General features: G+C 36.8%; 1 protein-coding gene and 1 pseudogene across 7 annotated transcripts in view; both read right to left on the bottom strand.

Annotated features, from left to right (window-relative positions):
* EXOC6 (exocyst complex component 6) overlaps window positions 1-23,556 on the bottom strand; it is a 228,740-nt gene that overhangs the window by 65,252 nt on the left and 139,932 nt on the right. For 6 of the 7 annotated variants that reach the window (XM_037804144.1, XM_037804148.1, XM_037804145.1 and 3 more), the window contains 2 exons: window positions 22,120-22,231; window positions 21,460-21,594 (listed from right to left, as the gene is read on the bottom strand). In XM_037804144.1, coding sequence (XP_037660072.1) covers window positions 21,460-21,594; window positions 22,120-22,231 — 247 coding nt within the window. Of the gene's footprint in view, window positions 1-18,983; window positions 19,790-21,459; window positions 21,595-22,119; window positions 22,232-23,556 lie in introns of those variants that run through there. The other variant, XM_037804149.1, reaches the window with a different exon arrangement.
* LOC119510696 lies at window positions 14,088-15,538 on the bottom strand (annotated as a pseudogene).

The raw sequence follows: 23,556 nt of genomic DNA, 5'->3' as shown, positions 1-23,556 counted from the left end.
AGGCATTCATTCAAAGACAGGAAAACTGTTTTGTTGGCATTACTCTATTTATTTAACTAGGCATTACATCTTTTCTCCCTTCTTTTCTAACCTTACTATTATTATAATTCCTGACTTGTTATCACAGCTCTAAGAATAACCATAGGAGAAACAGAAATGGAAAAACAGACAATACAAATGACCACCTCCAGCCATTGACTCACTGAGGGGGTAGTAAGTTGGACTATCACAGAAGAAAAGGAATAGTTGCTGCTGTTTTGAGTTGAAAAAGTAAAAAAAGAAATGGCTAACTTCTCTCAGGAGGATAAAAGAAATGGTGGGAGTGATGTAAGAAAAAATGGTAGAGAAAAGATCTCCAAACGTCTTCCCCTCCATAAAAGCAACAAGAAAACTGACAAAAATTGTCAAAATCAACTTCTTCAGAACTCTGGAAATTAACCAAAAGCTTACAGCAATCCAGGCAGCATTTATTCAAGAAAAACAATCTCTGTAAGAAAAATGAACTTTGTGGCATTTTAATGTGACATGTTTTCATCCCCACCCCCCACCCCCAACTCCTGCTCAAGCTCCCTGGTACTCTTGAAAATCAACATCTGCAAGCAGCACCAGGCAGAATGAGCTGAATGAAAATGAAAACACATCAAAACTTAAGGGACGCAACAAAACTAGTGCTTACAGGGAAATTTACAGGTATACATGTATATATTAAAAAAGAAGAAAGATCGTGAATGAATTATCTATCTATACTTCTACCTTAAGAAACTAGAAAAAGAAAAAATGGTAGTGGAGGGTTCTCACTCACCCAGGCAACGGCCCTCTGATGGAACGGCATGAAAGATATTGGGGGCCTGAAGACTAGGCTGTAGCCTTGGAAACCAAGGCAAAATATTCCCATGTATACGCTTTTCTTTAAAATGATCACATGGAGTTGAACACTGAGAATCTTGGAAATTAAAATTAGAAAGAACCTTCCTTTTTCCTCAAGGGTCTTTTGGGAAAAGCCCAGACAAGCCACTGGGATTCTCTGTATCATCTTAAGGAGAGTGGACAACTTGCTATCCTGGCCAGTGGAGCTTTTTGTTTTAGCGGTGGTGATCTGCGGGCAATGTGATACTTCTTGCAAAACTAATACCTATTTAAAGTCTTCCCATCCTCAAGATCTCACAACCCAAGGAGAGATATAACAAAGCATTCTGAATAAACAAAGGAGGGAATAATTATACTTATTTGAGATGTTGAAAAAAGTTTTGCAGAGGGGATGTCATTTGAGTTGCAACTTTGAAAATATAATCAGAAATCCTTAACAAGTCTTTTGGTTTATGGGCTTAAGAAATTTTTAAAAGTGCAGTATATACAAGGTAAGCATATACAATTTATAGGTAAGTATATATAATTAAAATGCACTATTCTTTTTTTTTTTTTTAATCTTCATTTTATTGAGATATATTCACATACCTCGCAGTCATACAAAACAAATCGTACTTTCGATTGTTTACAGTACCATTACATAGTGGTACATTCATCACCCAAATCAATCCCTGGCACCTTCATTAGCACACACACAAAAATAACAATAATAATAATTAGAGTGAAAAAGAGCAACTGAAGTAAAAAAGAACACTGGGTACCTTTGACTGTTTCTTTCCTTCCCCTATTTTTCTACTCATCCATCCATAAACTAGACAAAGTGGAGTGTGGTCCTTATGGCTTTCCCAATCCCATTGTCACCCCTCATAAACTACATTTTTATACAACTGTCTTCGAGATTCATGGGTTCTGGGTTGTAGTTTGATAGTTTCAGGTATCCATCACCAGCTACCCCAATTCTTTAGAACCTAAAAAGGGTTGTCTAAAGTGTGCATAAGAGTGCCCACAAGAGTGACCTCTCGGCTCCTTTTGGAATCTCTCTGCCACTGAAGCTTATTTCATTTCCTTTCACATCCCCCTTTTGGTCAAGAAGATGTTCTCCGTCCCACGATGCCAGGTCTACATTCCTCCCCGGGAGTCGTATTCCACGTTGCCAGGGAGATTCACTCCCCTGGGTGTCTGATCCCACGTAGGGGGGAGGGCAGTGATTTCACCTTTCAACTTGGCTTAGCTAGAGAGACAGGGCCACATCTGAGCAACAAAGAGGCATTCGGGAGGAGGCTCTTAGGCACAACCATAGGGAGGCCTAGCCTCTCCTTTGCAGCAACCGTCTTCCCAAGGGTAAAACCTGTGGTAGAGGGCTCAACCCATCAAACCACCAGTCCCCTATGTCTGTGGTCATGTTAGCAACCATGGAGGTGGGGTAGGCGAATACCCCTGCATTCTCCACAGGCTCCTCAAGGGGGCACTACATCTTTTTTTTTTTCCTTGTTTCTCTTTTTTTTTTTTTTTTTTAACTTTCTCTTCTTTTTTAAATCAACTGTATGAAAAAAAAAGTTAAAAAGAAAACAAACATACAATAAAAGAACATTTCAAAGAGACCATAACAAGGGAGTAAGAGACAACTAACCTAAGATAACTGCTTAACTTCCAACATGTTCCTACTTTACCCCAAGAAAGTTACATAATATAGCAACATTTCTGTGAACTTGTTCCTACTATATCCATCAGAAATTAACAGACCATAGTCATTCCTGGGCATCCCCAGAACGTTAAATAGCTTATCTGTTCTTCTTGGATTATTGTTCCCCCTTCCTTAATTGCTCTCTATTGCTAGTTCCCCTACATTCTACATTATAAACCATTTGTTTTACATTTTTCGAAGTTCACATTAGTGGTAGCATATAATATTTCTCTTTTTGTGCCTGGCTTATTTCGCTCAGCATTATGTCTTTAAGGTTCATCCATGTTGTCATATGTTTCACCAGATCGTTCCTTCTTACTGCCGCGTAGTATTCCATCATGTGTATATACCACATTTTATTTATCCACTCATCTGTTGAAGGACATTTGGGTTGCTTCCATCTCTTGGCAATTGTGAATAATGCTGCTATGAACATTGGCATGCAGATATCTGTTCGTGTCACTGCTTTCCGATCTTCCGGGTATATACCGAGAAGTGCAATCGCTGGATTGAAGGGTAACTCTATATCTAGTTTTCTAAGGAACTGCCAGACTGACTTCCAGAGTGGCTGAACCATTATACAGTCCCACCAACAGTGAATAAGAGTTCCAATTTCTCCACATCCCCTCCAGCATTTGTAGTTTCCTGTTTGTTTAATGGCAGCCATTCTAGCCGGTGTTAGATGGTATCTCATTGTGGTCTTAATTTGCATCTCTCTAATACCTAGTGAAGCTGAACATTTTTTCATGTGTTTCTTGGCCATTTGTATTTCCTCTTCAGAGAACTGTCTTTTCATATCTTTTGCCCTTTTTATAATTGGGCCGACTGTACTATTGTCATTGAGTTGTAGGATTTCTTTATATATGCAAGATATCAGTCTTTTGTCAGATACGTGGTTTCCAAAAATTTTTTCCCATTGAGTTGGCTGCCTCTTTACCTTTTTGAGAAATTCCTTTGAGGTGCAGAAACTTCTAAGCTTGAGGAGTTCCCATTTATCTATTTTCTCTTTTGTTGCTTGTGCTTTGGGTGTAAAGTCTAGGAAGTGGCCGCCTAATACAAGGTCTTGAAGATGTTTTCCTACATTATCTTCTAGGAGTTTTATGGTACTTTCTTTTATATTGAGATCTTTGGTCCATTTTGAGTTAATTTTTGTGTAGGGGGTGAGGTAGGGGTCCTCTTTCATTCTTTTGGATATGGATATCCAACTCTCCCAGCCCCATTTGTTGAAAAGACCATTATGACTCAGTTCAGTGACTTTGGGGGCCTTATCAAAGATCAGTCAGCCATAGATCTGAGGGTCTATCTCCGAATTCTCAATTCGATTCCATTGATCTATATGTCTATCTTTGTGCCAGTACCATGCTGTTTTGGCAACTGTGGCTTTATAATCAGCTTCAAAGTCAGGGAGTGTAAGTCCTTTCACTTCGTTTTTCTTTTGTAGAGTGTCTTTAGCAATTCGAGGCATCTTCCCTTTCCAAATAAATTTGATAACTAGCTTTTCCAAGTCTGCAAAGTAGGTTGTTGGAATTTTGATTGGGATTGCATTGAATCTGTAGATGAGTTTGGGTAGAATTGACATCTTAATGACATTTAGTCTTCCTATCCATGAACATGGAATATTTTTCCATCTTTTAAGGTCCCCTTCTACTTCTTTTAGTAGAGTTATGTAGTTTTCTTTGTATAGGTCTTTTACATCTTTGGTTAAGTTTATTCCTAGGTACTTGATTTTTTAGTTGCTATTGAAAATGGTATCTTTTTCTTGAGTGTCTCTTCAGTTTGTTCATTTCTAGCATATAGAAACATTACTGACTTATGTGCATTAACCTTGTATCCCGTTACTTTGCTAAATTTGTTTATTAGCTCTAGTAGCTGTATCGTCGATTTCTCGGGGTTTTCTAGGTATAAGATCATATCATCTGCAAACAATGACAGTTTTACTTCTTCTTTTCCAATTTGGATGCCTTTTATTTCTTTGTCTTGCCGGATTGCCCTGGCTAGCACTTCCAGCACAATGTTGAATAACAGTGGTGACAGCGGGCATCCTTGTCTTGTTCCTGATCTTAGAGGGAAGGCTTTCAGTCTCTCACCATTGAGTACTATGCTGGCTGTGGGTTTTTCATATATGCTCTTTATCATGTCGAGGAAGTTTCCTTCAATTCCTACCTTTTGAAGTGTTTTTATCAAAAACGGATGTTGGATTTTGTCAAATGCTTTTTCAGCATCTATTGAGATGATCAATTGATTTTTCCCTTTTGACTTGTTAATGTGTTGTAATACATTGATTGATTTTCTTGGGTTATCCATATCGTCTGGTTTTTTCATATGCTTTATAATTTTCTGTTGTTTTTGGCCTCGTGGCATTTGCTGAACTTGATAGGGTTCTTTTAGGATTTGTAGACCAATTGAAGTCCTTCTCTCTAATTTATCAGATCTACAGCTTCGTGGAGTACACTTTCTCTAACTAACCAGCAGGTGGCGTCCACGAGCCACCTGTTCTCCACAAGCCAGTTCTCCCCTGCTTAGCCTTTTTGGTGAGTGGGGGAGTGAGTCTTGTGGGGTCCAATTGGTGTACCAAGCTTGCGTGTGTAGTTGGTGTTGCCTGCCCTGTATATGGGGCGTGTTTCTGGGCAGTCAGGGAGGGGGGGGGGTGGCTCTAACAGTCAAATCTCCCTGGTGATCCTAGAGTTTTAAGGCTGCTGCAATAGTCTAATCCTTCAGTTCAGTCCTGCCACAGTTTGTCTCTGCCACTGACCCACAAGTCCTTGGTATTGGTGTATGCCTCCTGAGACTTGCAAGTGGGTCCCTCTTCCAGGCCGTGCACCCCCTGGTCCTCTGTTGAGGGATGACTGTGCTATGTCACAGGTGAGTGCCGTCCCCCCAGGGCAGTTCTGGGCTGCTGGGCTGTGTAGGGAGGCTCCCAGTCTGCTGAAATGATGGCTGAATGTGGCTTTGTTAATTCACACTGCTCTACCTTCCCAACTCTGGGACAATCAGCTGAGGTTGCAGGGAAGGCTAATGTCCACGCCCAGTTTTGTGGTGTGTGCCTGTTATTTGAAGCACTTCCGTCACACTGGGTTGTCTGGGGCAGTTCTGGGCTATGGGGCTGGCAATGGGCAGGAGTGTTTCCTGTCCACCAGGATGATGGCTGTGAGCGGACACCCCCCTTTTCTTGGGAAGTTGTGGTGTTTAGTGAATTTTCTCAGCCACTGGATTATTGCGTTTTGTCTCAGAGCTCTCCTAGTTCTGCTCTTGACTTGACCTGCCCAAATTGCAGGTCTTTGAAGCTTTCTGTATTGGGCTTCTTAGAGTAATTGTTTTAGAAAAAGAAAAAAGGATTAAAAAAAAAAAAAAAAAAAAAAAAAAGGGCCCTCCTCAGAGATCTAATGGGTTATTGAAATGCTAAGAGACAAAGCAACCAGGGCCATTAAGGAAAGGTCCACAGGGCAGAGAGATCAGCTTTTCTTCGGGATCTGCATATGCACCTCAGGGCCTGAGCTCGGGCCTGAGCTCTGCCCTTCCCCCTTCTATGTTCACCAGAGCTCCAAAAATCCTCCGCTTTTATTTTGGAGTTTTTTCGTGTTGTTTTTTTTTCTATGCCTGTCTCCTCTCTGCTGGGCTGGCTGCTCTCTGATTCTCTGGTGTCTGGTCTCCGTCTATCTATGGTTGGAGTTTGGATCAGCAGAATGAGTTTCCGATAAGGGCTGCCACTGCAGTTCTCCCTTCTCCTTCCCGGAGCTGACAGCCCCTCCTCCCACGGGACTGAGCCTGGCAGGGAGGGGCGCGGGTCCCCTGGCCGCAAAAACTTACAGATTTCGCTGATCTCAGCAGTTCCACGTTTTCTTGAGTGTTGTATGAAGTATGCCCAAAGTCAGATTGCTCTGTGATGTCCAGTCCACGCAGTTCCTGGCTTTCTACCTACTTTCCTGGAGGAGTAACTAAAACATACAGCTCACCAGTCTGCCATCTTGCCCCGCCTCCCAAAATGTACTATTCTGACATTTTAATGCTTTTCTGGCTCCCTCCCCAATTTTCACACTAACCACTTAATACTCATTGCCACAGTGGGATGAAGAAAACCAACTACTAGCAGACAGCTTTTCATTGCATGCCTGCCTTCACAGTAGGATTGGAACAGAAATTCCAAGAAAGATTTTTTTCCCTTTCCATCCATAGGTCTAAGACATGGACAAGAAAAACTTTCAAGTCTCTCTCCTCAACTACAGAAGAAAGTAAAAATAAACAGTACTTCAGATAAGATAGAAAATTAAGATGTTACTGTTAATGATATTAATTGAAATATTTAATGAACCACTAATAAATATGGCACTAGCAAACTGAATTGACTCAAAACGAAGTTACTTATAACAACTTAAGGTATTTATCTTTCTCCATTAAAATTTCTATTGCAATGTAAATCTTCTCAAAAAAAATCTTAAGATTGAGAAGCTTAACAGCAGTGTGTATCAATAACTATATCAGCCATTATAAATTTGATGCCCTGAATAACGTAGTTATAAAACATCTACTAAAAATGTAAGCTCCATTAAGGCAGGAATTTTGTGTCTGTTTTTGTTCACTGATACATTTCTGGCACCTAGAACAGTGCTTGGGTCATAGCAGTCACTATATTTGTTGAATGAATTAAAGGAAATTGTCCTGTCTTGAAGAAATTTACAATCTAGTTGAGAAAGAAAAGCACTATATATAAAATAACCACAGAATGATTAAATACTAACAAATGTAGTATTGACTATATGTGTAGTAAAAGTGTGGCGAAAAGGGAGAGATCACATGGACTGGAAAGGTTTCATGAAGGAAAAGCTAGCTGGTGATATGAAAAAACAGGAGCCTAGGAAGAAGTGTTTCCAGTTACTGATGCTGAATAACAAACTACCTCACAACTTAGTGGCTTAAAATAACAAGCATTTCATTATGTTCGCAGGTTCTGTGGATCAGAAATGCAGACAGACAACGGTGGGAATGACTTTTCTGCTCCACGATATCTGGTAGCTCAACTAGGACAACTCAAAGACTAGCAAAAACACAATAGCTAGGGGTTGGAGTCATCCGGAGGCTTCCTCACTTACATGCCTGGCACCTGGGACAGAATGACTTAAAGACAAGGATTGCCAACTAGAGAAATTCTCCGTGTGACTTGGCTTCTTCTCAGCATGGTGGCTAAAGGGTAACAGGACTTCTTATATGGCAGCTCAGGGTTCCAAATGTGTGTTCCATGCTTGGAACAAGACAGAAGCTACACTGCCTTTTATGACCTAAATTCAGAAGTCCCACAACTTCTTATTACTAATGAACTCATAGGTTGAAGCAGTCACAAGCCTGCCCAGATTCAAAAAAGGACACAGACTCAATGAGAGAACTGTTAAGGAATTTGTGGCCAGTTTTTAAATTGCCAATCTTACTAATAAAGAATAATGAAGAAATGTCCCATAAAGAATATGAGCCAATCCTTCGATTTATTTAATGGGAAAAATGGGAAGGGGCTTGATTTCCATTATTTCACTTATCTTTATGTCTTGAGCAAGCTACCTAACTAGTAAATCCTAGTTTTCCCCTGTATGAAATGAGAATCATCATTCATATCCCACAGGGCTGCTGTGAACATTACACAAGCTTCTATAATTAATGTAGCACCCAGCAGTGCTCAAAAATGTTAGTTTCTCTATACTTACTAGTGTTGGGTTCTCCAGTTATGCTAAATAAATGTTATCAAGTGAACTGTACGAGATCATTAATATATCAGAATGCCAGCCCATTCAAATCATCACCCAAGTTAGCTTACTGCAGTTATTTACATGTAGTGTAGGGAAAAAATGGGTATGAAACACAGAATTTTTTTTTTAACTATAAAACAGGAGCTACTAGAAAAGGGGTCATATCTAATATGTATTAGTCATAGCAGTAATTATCTTTCTTTAACCTTCCTAACAACATGAGGGGAAAATACTCAAGGCGGCAAATACTTATGCCCTACAGAACTACACTAGAATGTGCCTTAATGATATTGCTTGTATGCCAATTTCTGGAAGCAATATAAAAATGTTTATTTATCACTTTGCACTTTTCCACAATGTTCATAATCAACACCTTCTATTTCGTGTCTCATTACCTTTAGTAAGTCTAAGCAGATGAATATAGGTCACCATGGGATTGAAGCTAGACAGCAATGCAAGAAGGCAGCTGGATACGGGAGGCCTGAAGCTCAGAACCATATAATCATCCCATAAATACTCAGCATCCACTTCCCTTATGTCACCAGACAAAAAAAGAACTGAGAGTCTGACCACTCCTATCCTCTGCCACATTCCCTATCTTCATTCAGACTGCTATATATGATTTCTCTTGCTCTCCTGGGATGCCTCTAATTTAGGCAGGAAGTGATAAAAACAAAATTAAAAACCCAATTTCAAGAGGCTCCTCTCTTCCAAACTCATAAAGTTTAAGTAATTGATGAAATCTTAGATTTTTTTAAAGGCTATTCTTTTAAGACCCTAATTAAAATCCAGCTTTAAAATCAATGGTAGACTTCTTAAATCCATTTTTGGTTATACAGAATTTTGTTAAAAGAAAATAAGGCGGCATCATTTCATATTTTCCTGCATTTTTTAAAGCAATATAGGACAATTAAAACTGCAACCAAAAGTAAAGGTGGTGGGAGGGACCAAATATGTAGAAATTTTGAAGTCATGAAGGAACACAAAACAGTTTTTTATCCAAAGGAAGAAAAATTACAAAAATTATGATGATGGTGAAGACGAAACTATTCATATTATAGATAAATAAATTAACTATAATTATTAGCTTTCTGGATTTCATGTTCACTGATAAAGTGATTCAGAAAACACTAATTTTCTGAAAATAAATTAAGCAAAAATAAAGGGAAAATATCAAAATTTGTTTATCACATTTTTTGTTGTTGCTCTTTGGAACTTCTTTGCTGATTAATTTACTATTCTGAGGTGACAATAAGATCAAGTTCCATTTTTCCCATAAACCGTCTAGGTTGAGATAAACTTTTCTCTACTTTTACATGTTAGAAAAATTGGAGGGAGGGGTATTCCATATATTTTCAAAAGTTTATTAATGCCTTCCACAGGCTATAATAGCAAGCAAAGAAATCTCTCAAGTCAGGGAGTTAGCAGTTGTGTTCTGTGAAGGAAAACTTTCAGACAGCATTTTTGGACACTGCTCTAAACGCTCTAAACATGTTCCAAATTCAACATTTAAAAGGACTTTTCCAAGGATTATTTTATAATCCAGACAAATATAATTACTAGAAAACAAGCGTCTTTCATCCTTACCACTGCATGAATTGACTCACAACATTTTATTTTTAAAGAAACAGGAACAAGAAAGAAAAGACAAGACAGAAAAAGCCTTCACTGTAACTTCCCTGTACTTATACATAGGAATACAGTGAATTACTTGTTAAGACATTTCTAATAGAAGATTACTAATTGTGATTCAGAAACTGCTAAGAAAATTAGTATTGGACTTCTTTGGGAGTTCTACAGTTGAACTCAAAATACTCTCAATACTTATGATCTCACCAGAAGGTCAGGAACATATCAACTAACTCCAAAATTAAATTTTAAAAGATTCAACTTATATAACAAAGCCATTAATTCTTTATTTGCTTGTTAAAGTAACAGTGTCCTCTGGAGGAAGAAATGCATCTAGCATAATTTGAGAACTATTTTTTATTTCAATGTATAAAACTTAAGTGATATCATACTATTAGTAGTTCTCAACCATGGGTGTGCAACAGAGTCATCTGAGGATCTTTTTCATAACAAATACATGCTCAAGCTCTACCTCAGACTTCCTGGATCATTAGAAAGTGTGTTTTGAATAAAAGTCAAGTACTGATACAAGTCAAGTACTGATCAAGTAAACATGTTTGTAAAAATCTGATTGACTACCTATCATCCATTCCCCCTTCTTCTTGTGATGGTACTGTGAACAATCGAATGTACGATTTGTTTTCTACGACTGCGTGGTATGTGAATATATCTCAATAAAATGAAGATTTAATTAAAAAAAATCTATGATTGACTACCTATCATCCATTCCCCCTTCTTCTTGGAACACTTCACAAATGTTTTGGAAAACAATCCTTCCCTGATTCAGAGCTATGTAGTTTGGGTAAGACTAAACCTATATCTAGTTCCAAGGATGGATCTTGAAGAGCTTAAGTCAATCAGCAATTCCCAACTTTTTAATCACAGGGAATTCCATGGCAGCTGGTGGAGGGAAACTCTCTTCCTTTAGATGATATGGCATAAGGATGTGAGGTTTCGAGCACTAACTGAGCAGCAGGATCACATATATAGTCGAAGATGAAGCCAAAATTGCATTAAGGCAGAATTTAAAGATGGAAGAACTATGGGTCATTGGTGACATCTCCTGAATAGTTGACTCCAGCTTTACCTATTCTATCCTTGAACTTTGCAGTTATATTGGTCAATAATTTCCCTTTGTTGTTCAAGGTAGTCTGAGTTGGGTTTTCTGTCAACTCCAACAGAACTAGTCCCGACTAACACAAGAATCCTACCTGAAACATGTCATTGAACATTCTAGGAAAAAAAAAATTACATTTACTTTCATTCATTTAGAGCAATGGGAACACTATTCTATGACATTTTTTCTGGGCCTTAAAAATCTAAGCAGAAAATGAGGCCAGGACTGTCAAAACAAAAATGTCCTCCCTAACTTTTCCTTCCTGCTAAAATTTAAGAAACAATATTCCAATTATCTACAATCTTGATCAAAAAAATTCCAAATGTTAAGTTATACTGCATACTGCATCCAACTCATTACCCAACACCACTACTGGCTAATATAGGGGCAATTCCTATGGACAGAGGGAAAAAAGTAGAACTGAACAAAGAAACCTAGTAATTATATATGATGAGGAGAGGGGTATGATGGGAGCAATTAAAAAGAAAAAATGAAAAAAGAAATACATCTAAGATAACTATAGATTTTCCAGGCAAAGAGGCAAGAAAAATGAAGGTACCACTATAAAAAATGAGATTAGCAGAATGAGGAGCCAACTTATGAAATTATGTTTAAAAAAAAATATATATATATATACATAAAACTTCCTTTAGACGTTTTAGATGTCAGTGTAACAACCAAGGGAAACTTTAATTCTTATATTTGACATCTAAAATGTATCAAAAAACAAAAGAAGGATTTGCTTGCTTATGCTTCTCATTAATTCAGTGAAATGGCTACTTTTCACCAGGTTTTCATTATACTATATACACGTGATTAAAAAAAAAGAGTTGTAGGTTTTACAATCTATATTGTACCTAATACTCATGTAAATCATGTACCAGCACTTGTTCATTAACAGTCTGGGTTAAACAAAGCTCAATATGAACTAAGTTCAATGAACTAAGAAGTCAAAGATGAAAAGCCAATGAAAGCTTACATTAATTAGAAGACCTGAAGTTTTCACAAAGTTCTAAAAATCTAATCTTTAAAATACTTTTCTTCATAAGAGAATATAGTCACCAAGGACTATAAATCAGAGATCCATAATCTCATAGTTCAAAAGCCAGCAAGTTTCAAACAGTACACTGAATGCTATACTGGAGATACAGATTACTATTAGGAGTTACAGTTAATAATGAATAAACAAGAATTTTTATGGGGCAAATCCAAAGCAACTTCTTAGGGTAACTAGAGTTAGACAATACAAGCTGAAGCATCCCTGAATCACTTAGAAAGCTGTGACTCAGATGAGATAAAGAAACTGAAGATAGAAAATTAAGGAAAGGAACTGGCAATAACTGCTTCTAAAAGGAATTACATTTTTCCCCAGAATATATATTTCAAAAAATATGTAAATGAAACTTAATTATAAAATAAAATTAAGCCTGCTTATTAATATAAAATGAATAAATGATTTTATATTCCATCTTTTGGGTTGTTGTACTTTAGGTTCAGAATCTCTGAATATACCTTGAGCTTTCTGACTTCTGCGTCTGGGTTTACATCAGTTCCTCCCTTCCCTCATTTCTGCTGGTTGTAATCCTACCCATGTTCCAAAGCGATGCAAATACCCAAATGCCTTCAGGGTCCAGTCAGGTAACATGAATGAGTGTGGCAGGAAAAGTGATTATGGTAAGCAGGATGATTACATTGTACTGGAGAGCATACTCTCACCTAAAGTCATTAAAATTTTAAAAACATAGAACACTAGAAAACCAAATCAAGCATGTTTAAAGGAACAAATTTATTTACTTATTATACACTGTAACTACCCTTTTAGATTAAAAAATCCTAGTGTTTAAGAAGGATTCCACAACTTCCCCTCAACATTTAGCAGAGTACCATAAAAAATTTTTTTGCTCAATAAACATCATTTAATATGTCCCCCAGATCAAACATGACAATTGGTTTAGATGAAAACTTCCAAGCTTTGTACATAGGAAGTCTTTTGAGACACTATTAAAAGCCTTATTTTAGACAAGATAAAATATTTCATTTCTTGCTTATCAGAGTGGACTGTCCCAAATATCCCAGAAAAATATAAATTCCCATAGAACCATCTGCTAGCTACTCCATTTACAAGCAGAAAAGGAAAATAAAGACTTGGGGCTAGAATCAGAGTCTGGAATAATTCAAAATCCAGCTTCTCAATATCTGGGACTGATGCAGGTCACTGTAAACTGAATACTTTTCTAATTGTCAAACTGCCTAAGTTACCTCCACTTCTTTTATAAAAGATGGGCATTATATATATATATATTTTAATAATGTTAAGAATATTTTATTCTAGAAGTCCAAAAGTAAAAATTTACATATATACTGTATTAGGGGTTCTCCATGATTAACATTCTGGACTACTGTAACAATAACTAAGAGGCCAGACATGACCACATCTCCCTTATAAGGAAGGCACTGAGGAGTGTGGGGAGGCTCTCTGTCTTACACTTTCTGCTTCCGCCAAGTCCAGCAGATGAAAAACAGTGATCACTTGTTTGTTTCCAAATAGCCAGAGAACTCTCACTGGCTCGCCACCCTTTACACAAGTTCTTAGTCCTAAATATTCAAAGAGAAACTGTGGAGACCCTTCTCTTCTGGTCCCTTTACCAAACCCCTTTCTCACTTACGACATTACTTACACTATTCTGCAATCCCAAAATAGGCAGGTTAACACAAGTTTGCTAATTTTTACTTAACCAAAAAAACTTAAAAATAGATAAAATACTTGAATTTTGATAACACAATCTTAGTTTTCATATTCATTAAAACATTTTTAATAGCTCAAACATGAGAACTGGAAATGTGTGTGCTTATTTGGAAGGAAACTACTGAATTTATTCTCCAGAAGAAAAAGCAGATCTGAAGCTTCACATTATACTGGAACATTTTAAACATGTTGATATGCTCTTATCTTCTAAATGTCAACATAAGCTGCTTGTACAAACTACTTAATGAATATCTGCCCCTATTAAACAAGCAAGACATCTGATGTATTAGAGAAGCCAGAAGTAAAGTCCTTTCATTTCTTTCTGCTGCCTCCAGTTGCTAGCATACTGGCAACTTGCATAAATATATTTAATGTATATCCATAAATATATTTAATGTAGATTTCCATCATCGAATTGATGGGATCGTATTTTTGACCTCCATATAATGGTGATACTTCAGCACGCCTGATTACTTTCTGGGTGTCATAAAAGAGGAACGTGCTGAAAAGAACCAATCCACCATAAATCGCCACTGAGTACAGAGTGGCACCAGCCACCATAGTAGGTGGAAGAAACATAGATCCCAGTGAGGACACAAAGACGAGACCAGGCCCACTCCCAGGGGTGCGCCCATGTTCATAAACTTCTCGCTGGGTGCACACATAGCCACAGTGGAGAGGCCACCCACAATGCCGGCTGTGTAGCAAGCAGCCTGGATGAGAAAAGGGCCCCCAAGTATCGCCAGAGGAGCCACCAACTGCACCCATCACACCAGAATGTAGCAACCAAGCAAGATGCTTTGGGCCAGGACTCTGGTCATAGGGTATCGATCATACCAGCATTCCAGCTCCAGTCATGGCTACAAAGGTTGCACCAATTATCACCCAAGAGCCTCTCTCATCATAAAGTTCATGAGGACAGGAGATCTGCTCACCACAAAGGCAGACAAAGCTGTTAAACCAATACTTCCTGCTAAGTACTTATAGGTAGAATGAATTCTATCCTTCACATACTGAGGCCAAATTACAGCCTTTTCAGTAGCTCCAATCTTATTAGACATTCCCAGGCGATAGTAGCACAGGGCTCCAAGACCAACAGCAGCTCCTCCAGCAACAAACCACCTTCCCATCTGATCAATTTTTTTTTAATATTCATTTTATTGAGATATATTCACATACCCTGCAGACATACAAAACAAATCATACATTCGACTGTTCACAGTACCATTACATAGTTATGCATTCATCACCAAAATCAATCCCTGACACCTTCATTACCACACACACAAATGTAACAAGAATAACAATTAAAGTGAAAAAGAGCAATTAAAGTAAAAAAGAACATTGGGTGCCTTTGTTTGTTTGTTTGTTTCCTTCCCCCATTTTTCTACTCATCCATCCATAAACTAGACAAAGGGGACTGTGGTCCTTATGGCTTTCCCAATCCCACTGCCATCTGGCCAATTTTAAATATTGTTTCTATCAGTGGCTCCAATGCTGCATCTTTTAAGTTCCTGGCCAGTTTTCCCGCACCGGATCCCAATTCTTGTCCTGCTGGCATATTACCTGCTAGGTGTTAAGAGTCACTGATTCTTTGTGATGGAATTCCTCAGACCAGGGGAGGCCTTGATGAAAGCTGGATGGAAGACCCTGGAAGGCAGTGTCTGGAGACACACCAACCTTGCAGCCAAGCATGATCTTACACTGGGTTTACCAAGCAGATCTGAAATGCTTGGTCCCCGGTCACCTCCACTGCCAGGCATTATGTTTTTGACCTTTCTGATTTTCAGGAGCTTTTGCACCTCAAAAACCTTAAAAAATAATGGCTAGAGGTTTAGTAGTAGCATATGACACTCCTTATGTAATCTAGGTTGCTTGTCATCAAGTTTGCCAATCATCTGATATAAATAGCTTCTAAAAGTACTCCTCAACCATTTCCTTCCCCATTCTATTTCTGCTCTCTACTATCTTTATAAGAGGCATTTATTGTAATTAACTGATTACTGATGATAAATTACAGAAAAACAGAAAGCTGAGCACTTTCATCTATCAATGGGGGTTGAAGTAGTCTATAAATTTTGTTATCTTCCTCTTTTGCTTATGGAACTGAAAATGCTTTTGTTTTTTCTATTAGCATTTATGTTTTTGGCAAAGTAGCATCTCCTTTATTTACTTTTTAATTCTTACATTTACATATGCAACTTAATTATTCTAGTCAATAAATCTTTGTTACCTGGTCTGATCTTGCTTCCTGCCATTTTCTGATTTGCCATTTAGGATTTTATGTCATTCAAATGTACTAAATAAGCTGTAAAGCAAAAAAAAAAATTGCTTTAAGCAGCCCTCTCTAATGAGGAAAGATGAGAAGAGGGGAAGGTGGAGGTAAAGGAAAACAAAAAGAAAAATATGACAGCCAATGCTTTTTAAAAAATGACAACTGAGTTAGTCATCAGCAGATGAGAACAGGCAAATTAGAAAAAGAATCAGAAATGTATTTCTTCTAGGCACTTAAAAGTTGTAATCACTGCCAGGACTCAAAAGAAATGGACTCTTCAGGGTAGCAGGTTGGAAAGGCTCCATGGAGCCATGTTAAAGAACCCTGATGCCAAACAGAAAGAACGGGGCTATTTCTCTACCTCACAGATTAAAAAGAGAGTAAGATTCTTTTTTTCCCCCTCTATGCTGATGGAAATCTTTTTAGTTATGAGAAGCCTTATATTAGCTTTAAGTAGCTCTCAGTGTGGATTCAAGTTAATTTCAAAAACCTGAGGTACTGCTTGAAGGCAGGAACCACTTTTGTACCTTTTGTATCACTCACAGATTTAGGAAACTGAAAGGCAAGCTAACAAGATAGTCTATATAATATTTCATAAAGTAAATGTATATGTCATAGGAGGCACTTAGTGTTTCCATACGTGCTTTTTGTGGGGAGGGGCACAAAGGAAGGTGTAAGTAACAGAATCCTATAAGTACTTATATTTTCATAACCATTAAGCCCTTAAATAGGTATATGTTTTGTAAGGCCCCTGGACTGAAAGGAATTAGGCTAAGAGGTTATCTAAGCAATCCATATAAATGTCTGTAATCCAGACTTTGCTTTAGTTATCTCTGTGAAACATGCAACTGACTTCTCAGTATGCATGGAAATTCTCTGTTCCTCAGTAAGGTTTGCTACACTGTTGTGGTTTCTACTAAATATCTACAACTCAAGGAATCCCTGGAATGATGGATCAAAGCTAACATTTCTAAGCATTCCCTCCCAACAGGCAGGTTTTGAGAAGTATAGTTCCTAGATCCACAATATAAAAGTATTATGTTCCAATATCTTTGGTTCTTTGACTTATAAGAAAAAACTACTTAAGGATCCCTAGATACACTAGATGTCAAGGCAATTCAAGTTTTAATCAGAGTGAAATAAGCATATTAAATTTAACATTAACAGTTAAATAGAGACTGTGCAAAAATCTCTTATAAATGCTAATAATCAATACTGTGATAACAGGCATCAATTTGTCCTTGGATAAATAAAGGTCAAAAAACTTGTACAGTCTCCTCCTATATTATAGTACTCACCATACCATATTGTTAAGTGTCTGTTCAAAGTTTTTTCTCCTATGAGCTTCTTGGACAGGGATACATTTTTATATCCTCAGCACCTAACAGAATGCTTAAAGCATACATGATGTACAATAAATGACACCATTAAAGGTATCTCCTTTAATCCTTTAATTAACGATTAATTGTAAGAGGCAGGAGTTATACTGTTACTGTAATTTTATAGGTAAAGAAATAAATTAAAAAATTTGTCCAAGACAAGGTGACATAGCAATCTAACACTAGAATAAATGCCCTCAATCCCTGTATCCATGTGAATAAATACCTATTTTTTTCAGGTTTCTGTCTCAGTTCTAATAACTTATTTTGTAAATGTGTGGAGTCAGATATCATTCTGCATTTTGCTTCATCTATTAGGATGAATACATGAACTCAGAGTCATCAGAGTAGCATAACATTTGGGGGCCAGGCAGATCGTTTTTGAAAGCCAGGGTCATTTTTGGACTTCACACTTTCAAAGGATGGTTAACTTTAACATTATATTATTTATTTCTAATTATAAGTACACTGAATTTTTTAAATATAAATGATTACATTATAATTTTAGGAGATAACTTGGGTAACTTATAGCAAGAGCAGGAAGATGAGAATTCTTTTTAATAGAAAGTGTTTAAACTATGAAGCTCATTTTATAGATGAGGGATCAGTAAGTGGTTTATCATTAGCGTAACAAAAACTACAATGCAAAAGGATTTGTATTATTAGACTATGCCAGTGTCTCATCCATATAACTCCAAATCAATAAAGTATTTAATAAAACGAATTAATGAAATTATTTAATTTTACCTTCTTCTTAAAACAATCATTAATTAATCTTTTGGTATATCTCATTATATTATACAAACAGAAATCTTTCCATTCAGAACAAAAGGAGGACTTTAATGACATTAAAATAAGGTAACATTTCCTTTTCTTCAGACCAGAACCAATAAAGAATAAAAAGCAAGTTTTAAACTTAAGTCTTATATTTTTAATACCCAAACACACATATATGTATATGCATTATATATAAAATTAATCATTGAACTGTGAGACATTAATGGAAATTCAGTTAGGCCAATTAGCACTACTGTAAGTCTTCAAACCTTGAAAAAAATGTGATACATCTTGTATTAGTCAGGGTTCCATGGAAACAGAATTGATAGGATATAGGTATAGATACAAATATAGATATATAAATATAGAAATAGGCAGATATAAAGAAAATATTATGAGATTTATTATAAGAATTGGCTCATGCAACTGTGGGGATGGGCAAGTCTGAATTCCATAGGGCAGGCCACAACGTGTGAACTCCGATGAAGGTTTTTGACGAATTCTGCAAAAAAAATGGAAATCCTTCCTTCTGATTGCTGAAATCATCAGTTCTTCTTTTAAGGCCATCAAATGATTGGATGAAACTTCTCTCATTGTAGGTAATCTCCTTAGATGATTGTAGATTTACTTAGCATAGATGCAAGCAACTTACTGATGATTTAAATCCATAGAATATCCTCACAGTAACAATCAGGCCAGGGCTTGCTTGACCAAACAACTGGGCACCATAACCTGGCCAACTTGACACATGAATTTAACCATCACAGTCCATCCCTTGTCAACGTGGCGCCCATACACATCTCCTTAAACCATACTTAATCTCTAAATAAAAGCAGTAACAGTCATATTTTCAACTAACAATACTCAGCTGTCCCAAGTACAACTGGAAATGCACTACTTCTTTCCCCAGAAGAGGGTGTAAGTCCTCAGGTAATGTTCACTGCTAAACTTGATATCCTATAACTTAAATACCATAACATAAAGTTAATACAACTCATGTTATATGTTAAAGGGATATATATATATATTATATAAACAAACATATTCATAACAAAACAAGGAAGAAATATTCATAACCATTACGGTCCTCGTTTCTGTAACTAGTCACGTGGTCAAAGTTCATATTTATAACTATCTTCTTCCACTGCCCATTCCATATTCCTATTCCCTCAGTAAGGACTTCAGCTGGCCATGGTTCTCTGCCTGGTGCGGTGAACCAAAGTTTCATTCCTGAAGTTTCTAGGCCATTAATAGTCCTGCTTGGATTGGGTTGCTGCAGTTTTCCATTGACTTGAATCACAGGGCATGGTGGTACTAACAGTCGCCCTAGGGAGTATCTTGCATTCCAGGAAAACTCTCCTTTACCTCCATTGTGTAGTAGCAATCCTATATCCCTTGATAATCAGAATCAATCACCACTGCCATTACAGTAATCCCCTTCCTTGCCTGTTGATTCAGAGGCATGAGGAGCCCAAAGTGGCCAGGTAGCAGTCTTAACTTCCAGTTCAATGGACTTGTTCAGTCTCATGGTAGAAGAGCTCTTCCTTTTGGAACTAAGACCTGTAGACCAGCAGAGCTTAAGGCTGCAGGGAGGGGAAGCAAGATTTTTTTTTTTAAATGAACCACTAGAAGCAAGATTTTTTTTTTAATGAATCACTAGGGGTAACAGTGAGTGGTGCCACTCCCATTTCCAACCCTTGATTCCTGTACCTGAATCCTAGCTATGGGAAAAACAGCACCTTAGAGTGGACGAGGATTTAGAGCATCTACAGCCTCCTTGAGAACACTGCCTTGGCCCTGCAAGGTACTACTACCCAGTTGGCCCTAAAATTGGGTCTTCAAAAGGCCACTCCACCATTCTATAAATCCAGTTACTTCAGGATGATGGAAAACATGGTAAGATCAGTGAGTTCCATGAGCATGTACCCATCCCTGCACTTCATTTGCCACGAAGTGGGTTCCTTGAAACAATGCTGTGTGGAATACCATGACGGTGGATAAGGCATTCTGTTAAGTCCACAGATGGTAGTTTCGGCAGAAGCATTGTATGTAGAGAAGGTAAACCTGTATCCAGAGTGTCTTTTCCAGTTAGAACAAAACACTGCCCCTTCCATGATGGAAACGGTCCAATGTAATCAACCTGCCACCAGGTAGCATTCAGTAGTGGCTGTAGCCACGTTGGCCTTTCTGAGTGGAAGTCCATGATGATGAAATATGCATAACCTCCATCCTGACCACCATGGCCATTTTGTTCATGAGCCCACTGGGTAATGACAGGAGTAGCTGGGCAAAGAACCTGACTGGTATTCACAGAAAGGGTCATCCTATTCTCCAAGAGGCCACCAGAAAACTCTGTTAAGGTGTCAAATACACTGTCATCGAGAGCCTTGCCTCTTGTAAGCATTTAAGTAGCAGTATCCAATCGTGATATTTCACATATCTCTACTGCCAACTCACACCATGGACCATCAGTGCCATCTTGATCATTGGAAAAAGTCATTATGCCTTTGAACCTAATCAGATTAGAAAACCAATCCAAAATTTCCAGAACCAATTCAGAAATCTTATCCTTAAGATTCTGTTTTTCAAGATCCACTCCCAGTACCAAATCTGATTCAGTCAGAGTTCTCCAGGGAAACAGAATTAACAGGAGTCATATATAAATATTCTCAGATTTATTTAGGAATTGGCTCATGTGATTGTGGGGATGGGCAAATCCGAATTCCATAGGGCAGGCCACAATCCGTGAACTCCAATGAAGGCTTTCAATGAATTTCCCAGGAGAAGTTGGCTGGCAGAAGTAGAGATGGAAACTCTTCCTTCTGACCGCTGAAATCATCAATTCTCCTTTTAAGGCCTTAAACTGATTGGTTGAGACTTCTCTTACTGTTGAAGTAATCTCCTTAGGTGACTGAAGATGTAATCAGCCATTGATGCAAGCAACTTACTGATGATTTAAATCCATAAAATATCCTTAAAGTAACAAGGCCAGGGCTTGTTTGACCAGACAAGTGGAACCCAAAACCTAGCCAAGTTGACGTATGTACTTAACCATCACACATCTGCAGAAAATAAATATACTTTACTCCATTTTAATAAGATGTTTAAAATGCCAAAAAGTGACAATTTTCTGCCCATTGTTAACAATGATTAAGAATATAATGGAATCAGGCATATAATAAAAATTGCTTTTAATTTTTAAAAGTTTCTTACAGTGATTGAAATGAAAACTTTTGGTCAGATTTTTACATACCTTAAAAGTAGAAAGTCCATAAAGTCTTGTAGTATGAATAGTTTCTTGAGAAATATTTGTAATGTTAGTTATAAAGTCCTCAAGGTATTTACAAGCTTGTTCCAGGTGTGTTGTATTTATGATGATTTGCACTAGCTACAAAACACAATATACATCCAGTAAAATGCAGGTTCCATGTATGCAAAGCCACATGATTTTTTTAAAATATAGGATTATTGCTTCTACCAACTATACCATTAATGCATAAATATGGCATTGCAGGATACAACTGATTATCTGATTTTAAAAGCCTGCTTACAAATTCCATCATTGTTAAAAAATGTGTGTATCAAGAGTCTGCCAATTAATTTTAAATAGCTTTTCAAAGTACTTTTCCAAATTTTATACATTTACAAATTTTTTTTAAAATGAAGATTTTGACTTTTCAGATAAAGTCCGGCAATCATAAATCTAAATATATGTTCTAACATCTTCAAGTATCTACCATTCCCCATATAAACCCGCTGGCCTCACATTTTGCTTTCATTTTAAAAACAACCCACTTATATTAATAAATTTAAATACCAAGTTAGTTTTACAGAATGACATTCAGCAATAACTAAATTATAATAATTGTTTCATATAATGAAACATTTGGCTATAAGTTTCTTTTTAACCTACCTCTGTCAAACCTATATGAGGTTTTCTAATAAGATTCAGTAAACAACTACTCAAAGTTCTGGTCAGCAGCAGATTTGTTGATTTTCTAAGCATGTCATCTATTTCTGTTGAGCTTAAAACAAAGGTTGATATTATTAAATGTATCACAAGGGAAGAATTTAGTTAGTATCCTAAATAATAATTTAACACAATTTACTAAAATTTTTAGCAAAATAATTTGCTGCAAGTCATTCCTTTATATCTTTAAATAAATTGTAACAAATCATTTGTTAAATCACAAACTGCAATTCAACTTCATTTCATAATAGTGACATATTCAAAGTATGTTCATTTATGGCATAATTTAAATGTATTCAGTTAACTATTACAGAAAAAACATGGGCTATTTAGTATAAGGAAATAAAACTATTTTTCAATTACAACTTCATCATGAGACAGTCACTTTCAAAGATACTTCATGCACAACTATTGCTAAAATTACCTTTAAAACACAAACTAAAAGCTCTTTCTAGATATACTTAATTACCAGATGTTTAATATAGCTAAGCTATCCCTTTCTACTGAGATTTTTTAACAGATTGAAAGAAATAAATTATCTTAAAATAGTTTTAAGAAAGTGCAAAAAAATCTTGGATGATTTTCTCCTAACTACTAGGCCTTCAATTTAAGTGAATAATGACTGCTTGGATAGCCTCATTATCAAAACAGTTGAGCTGTCCTTAGGTTTCTAAACCTCAGCACTTCTGAGAGCTACTGCCTTGGACATAGGCTAAAATTTTATTTTTTTAATTAAAATATTACTCTTAAAAGTCTCTGAAGCACAAATATTAACTAGTTATTAATTATTTTAAAAACACAAATAGAGCAAGATTTGATGTAACATAAGTACCTCTCACTACTACTTTAATGTTCTTCTTTTTGACGTAGGAGCCCTTTTTAATTTTTATTAACCCTAATTCTGGCAGACTTGAGGAAAACATCTCTCTCTGAATTCTTACATTCAGAATCAAGACTTCTCAGGGAATGCGCATCTCACCAGTAGAGCTCCAAGGTTACTGGCATCAATTCCTCAGTAAGAAAACTTTTTCTAATCTATCAATAGTTTCTCTAGAACAAACAACGTATTCCTCTGGTTTCTTTTCTGACAGAACTCAAATTATGCTTAAACACACCTTGTACAGCATCATTCTCAGATGAAAACTTATCCAATACAGACAATGTATTTTGTTTAACTTTCCCTTCACTTCCATGTTAGGTCCAGATCCTTTCTCTGAATGGATAACTTATGATCACACAGAGTTAATTAGAACCATCGGAAAATGAACTAACAAAAGTGACAAACAGCATATTTATCAAAGATAAAAGAAAAAATTCTGCTGTAGCATTAGTATACCATCATTAACTTTTAGAATGCTAAAGTTCATATACAAAAAGTCA

Source organism: Choloepus didactylus, chromosome 15, assembly GCF_015220235.1.
Source record: "Choloepus didactylus isolate mChoDid1 chromosome 15, mChoDid1.pri, whole genome shotgun sequence".
Classification (NCBI taxonomy): domain Eukaryota; kingdom Metazoa; phylum Chordata; class Mammalia; order Pilosa; family Megalonychidae; genus Choloepus; species Choloepus didactylus.
Note: the sequence above shows the minus strand (reverse complement) of the source record. Positions and strands in the feature narration are given on the sequence as shown.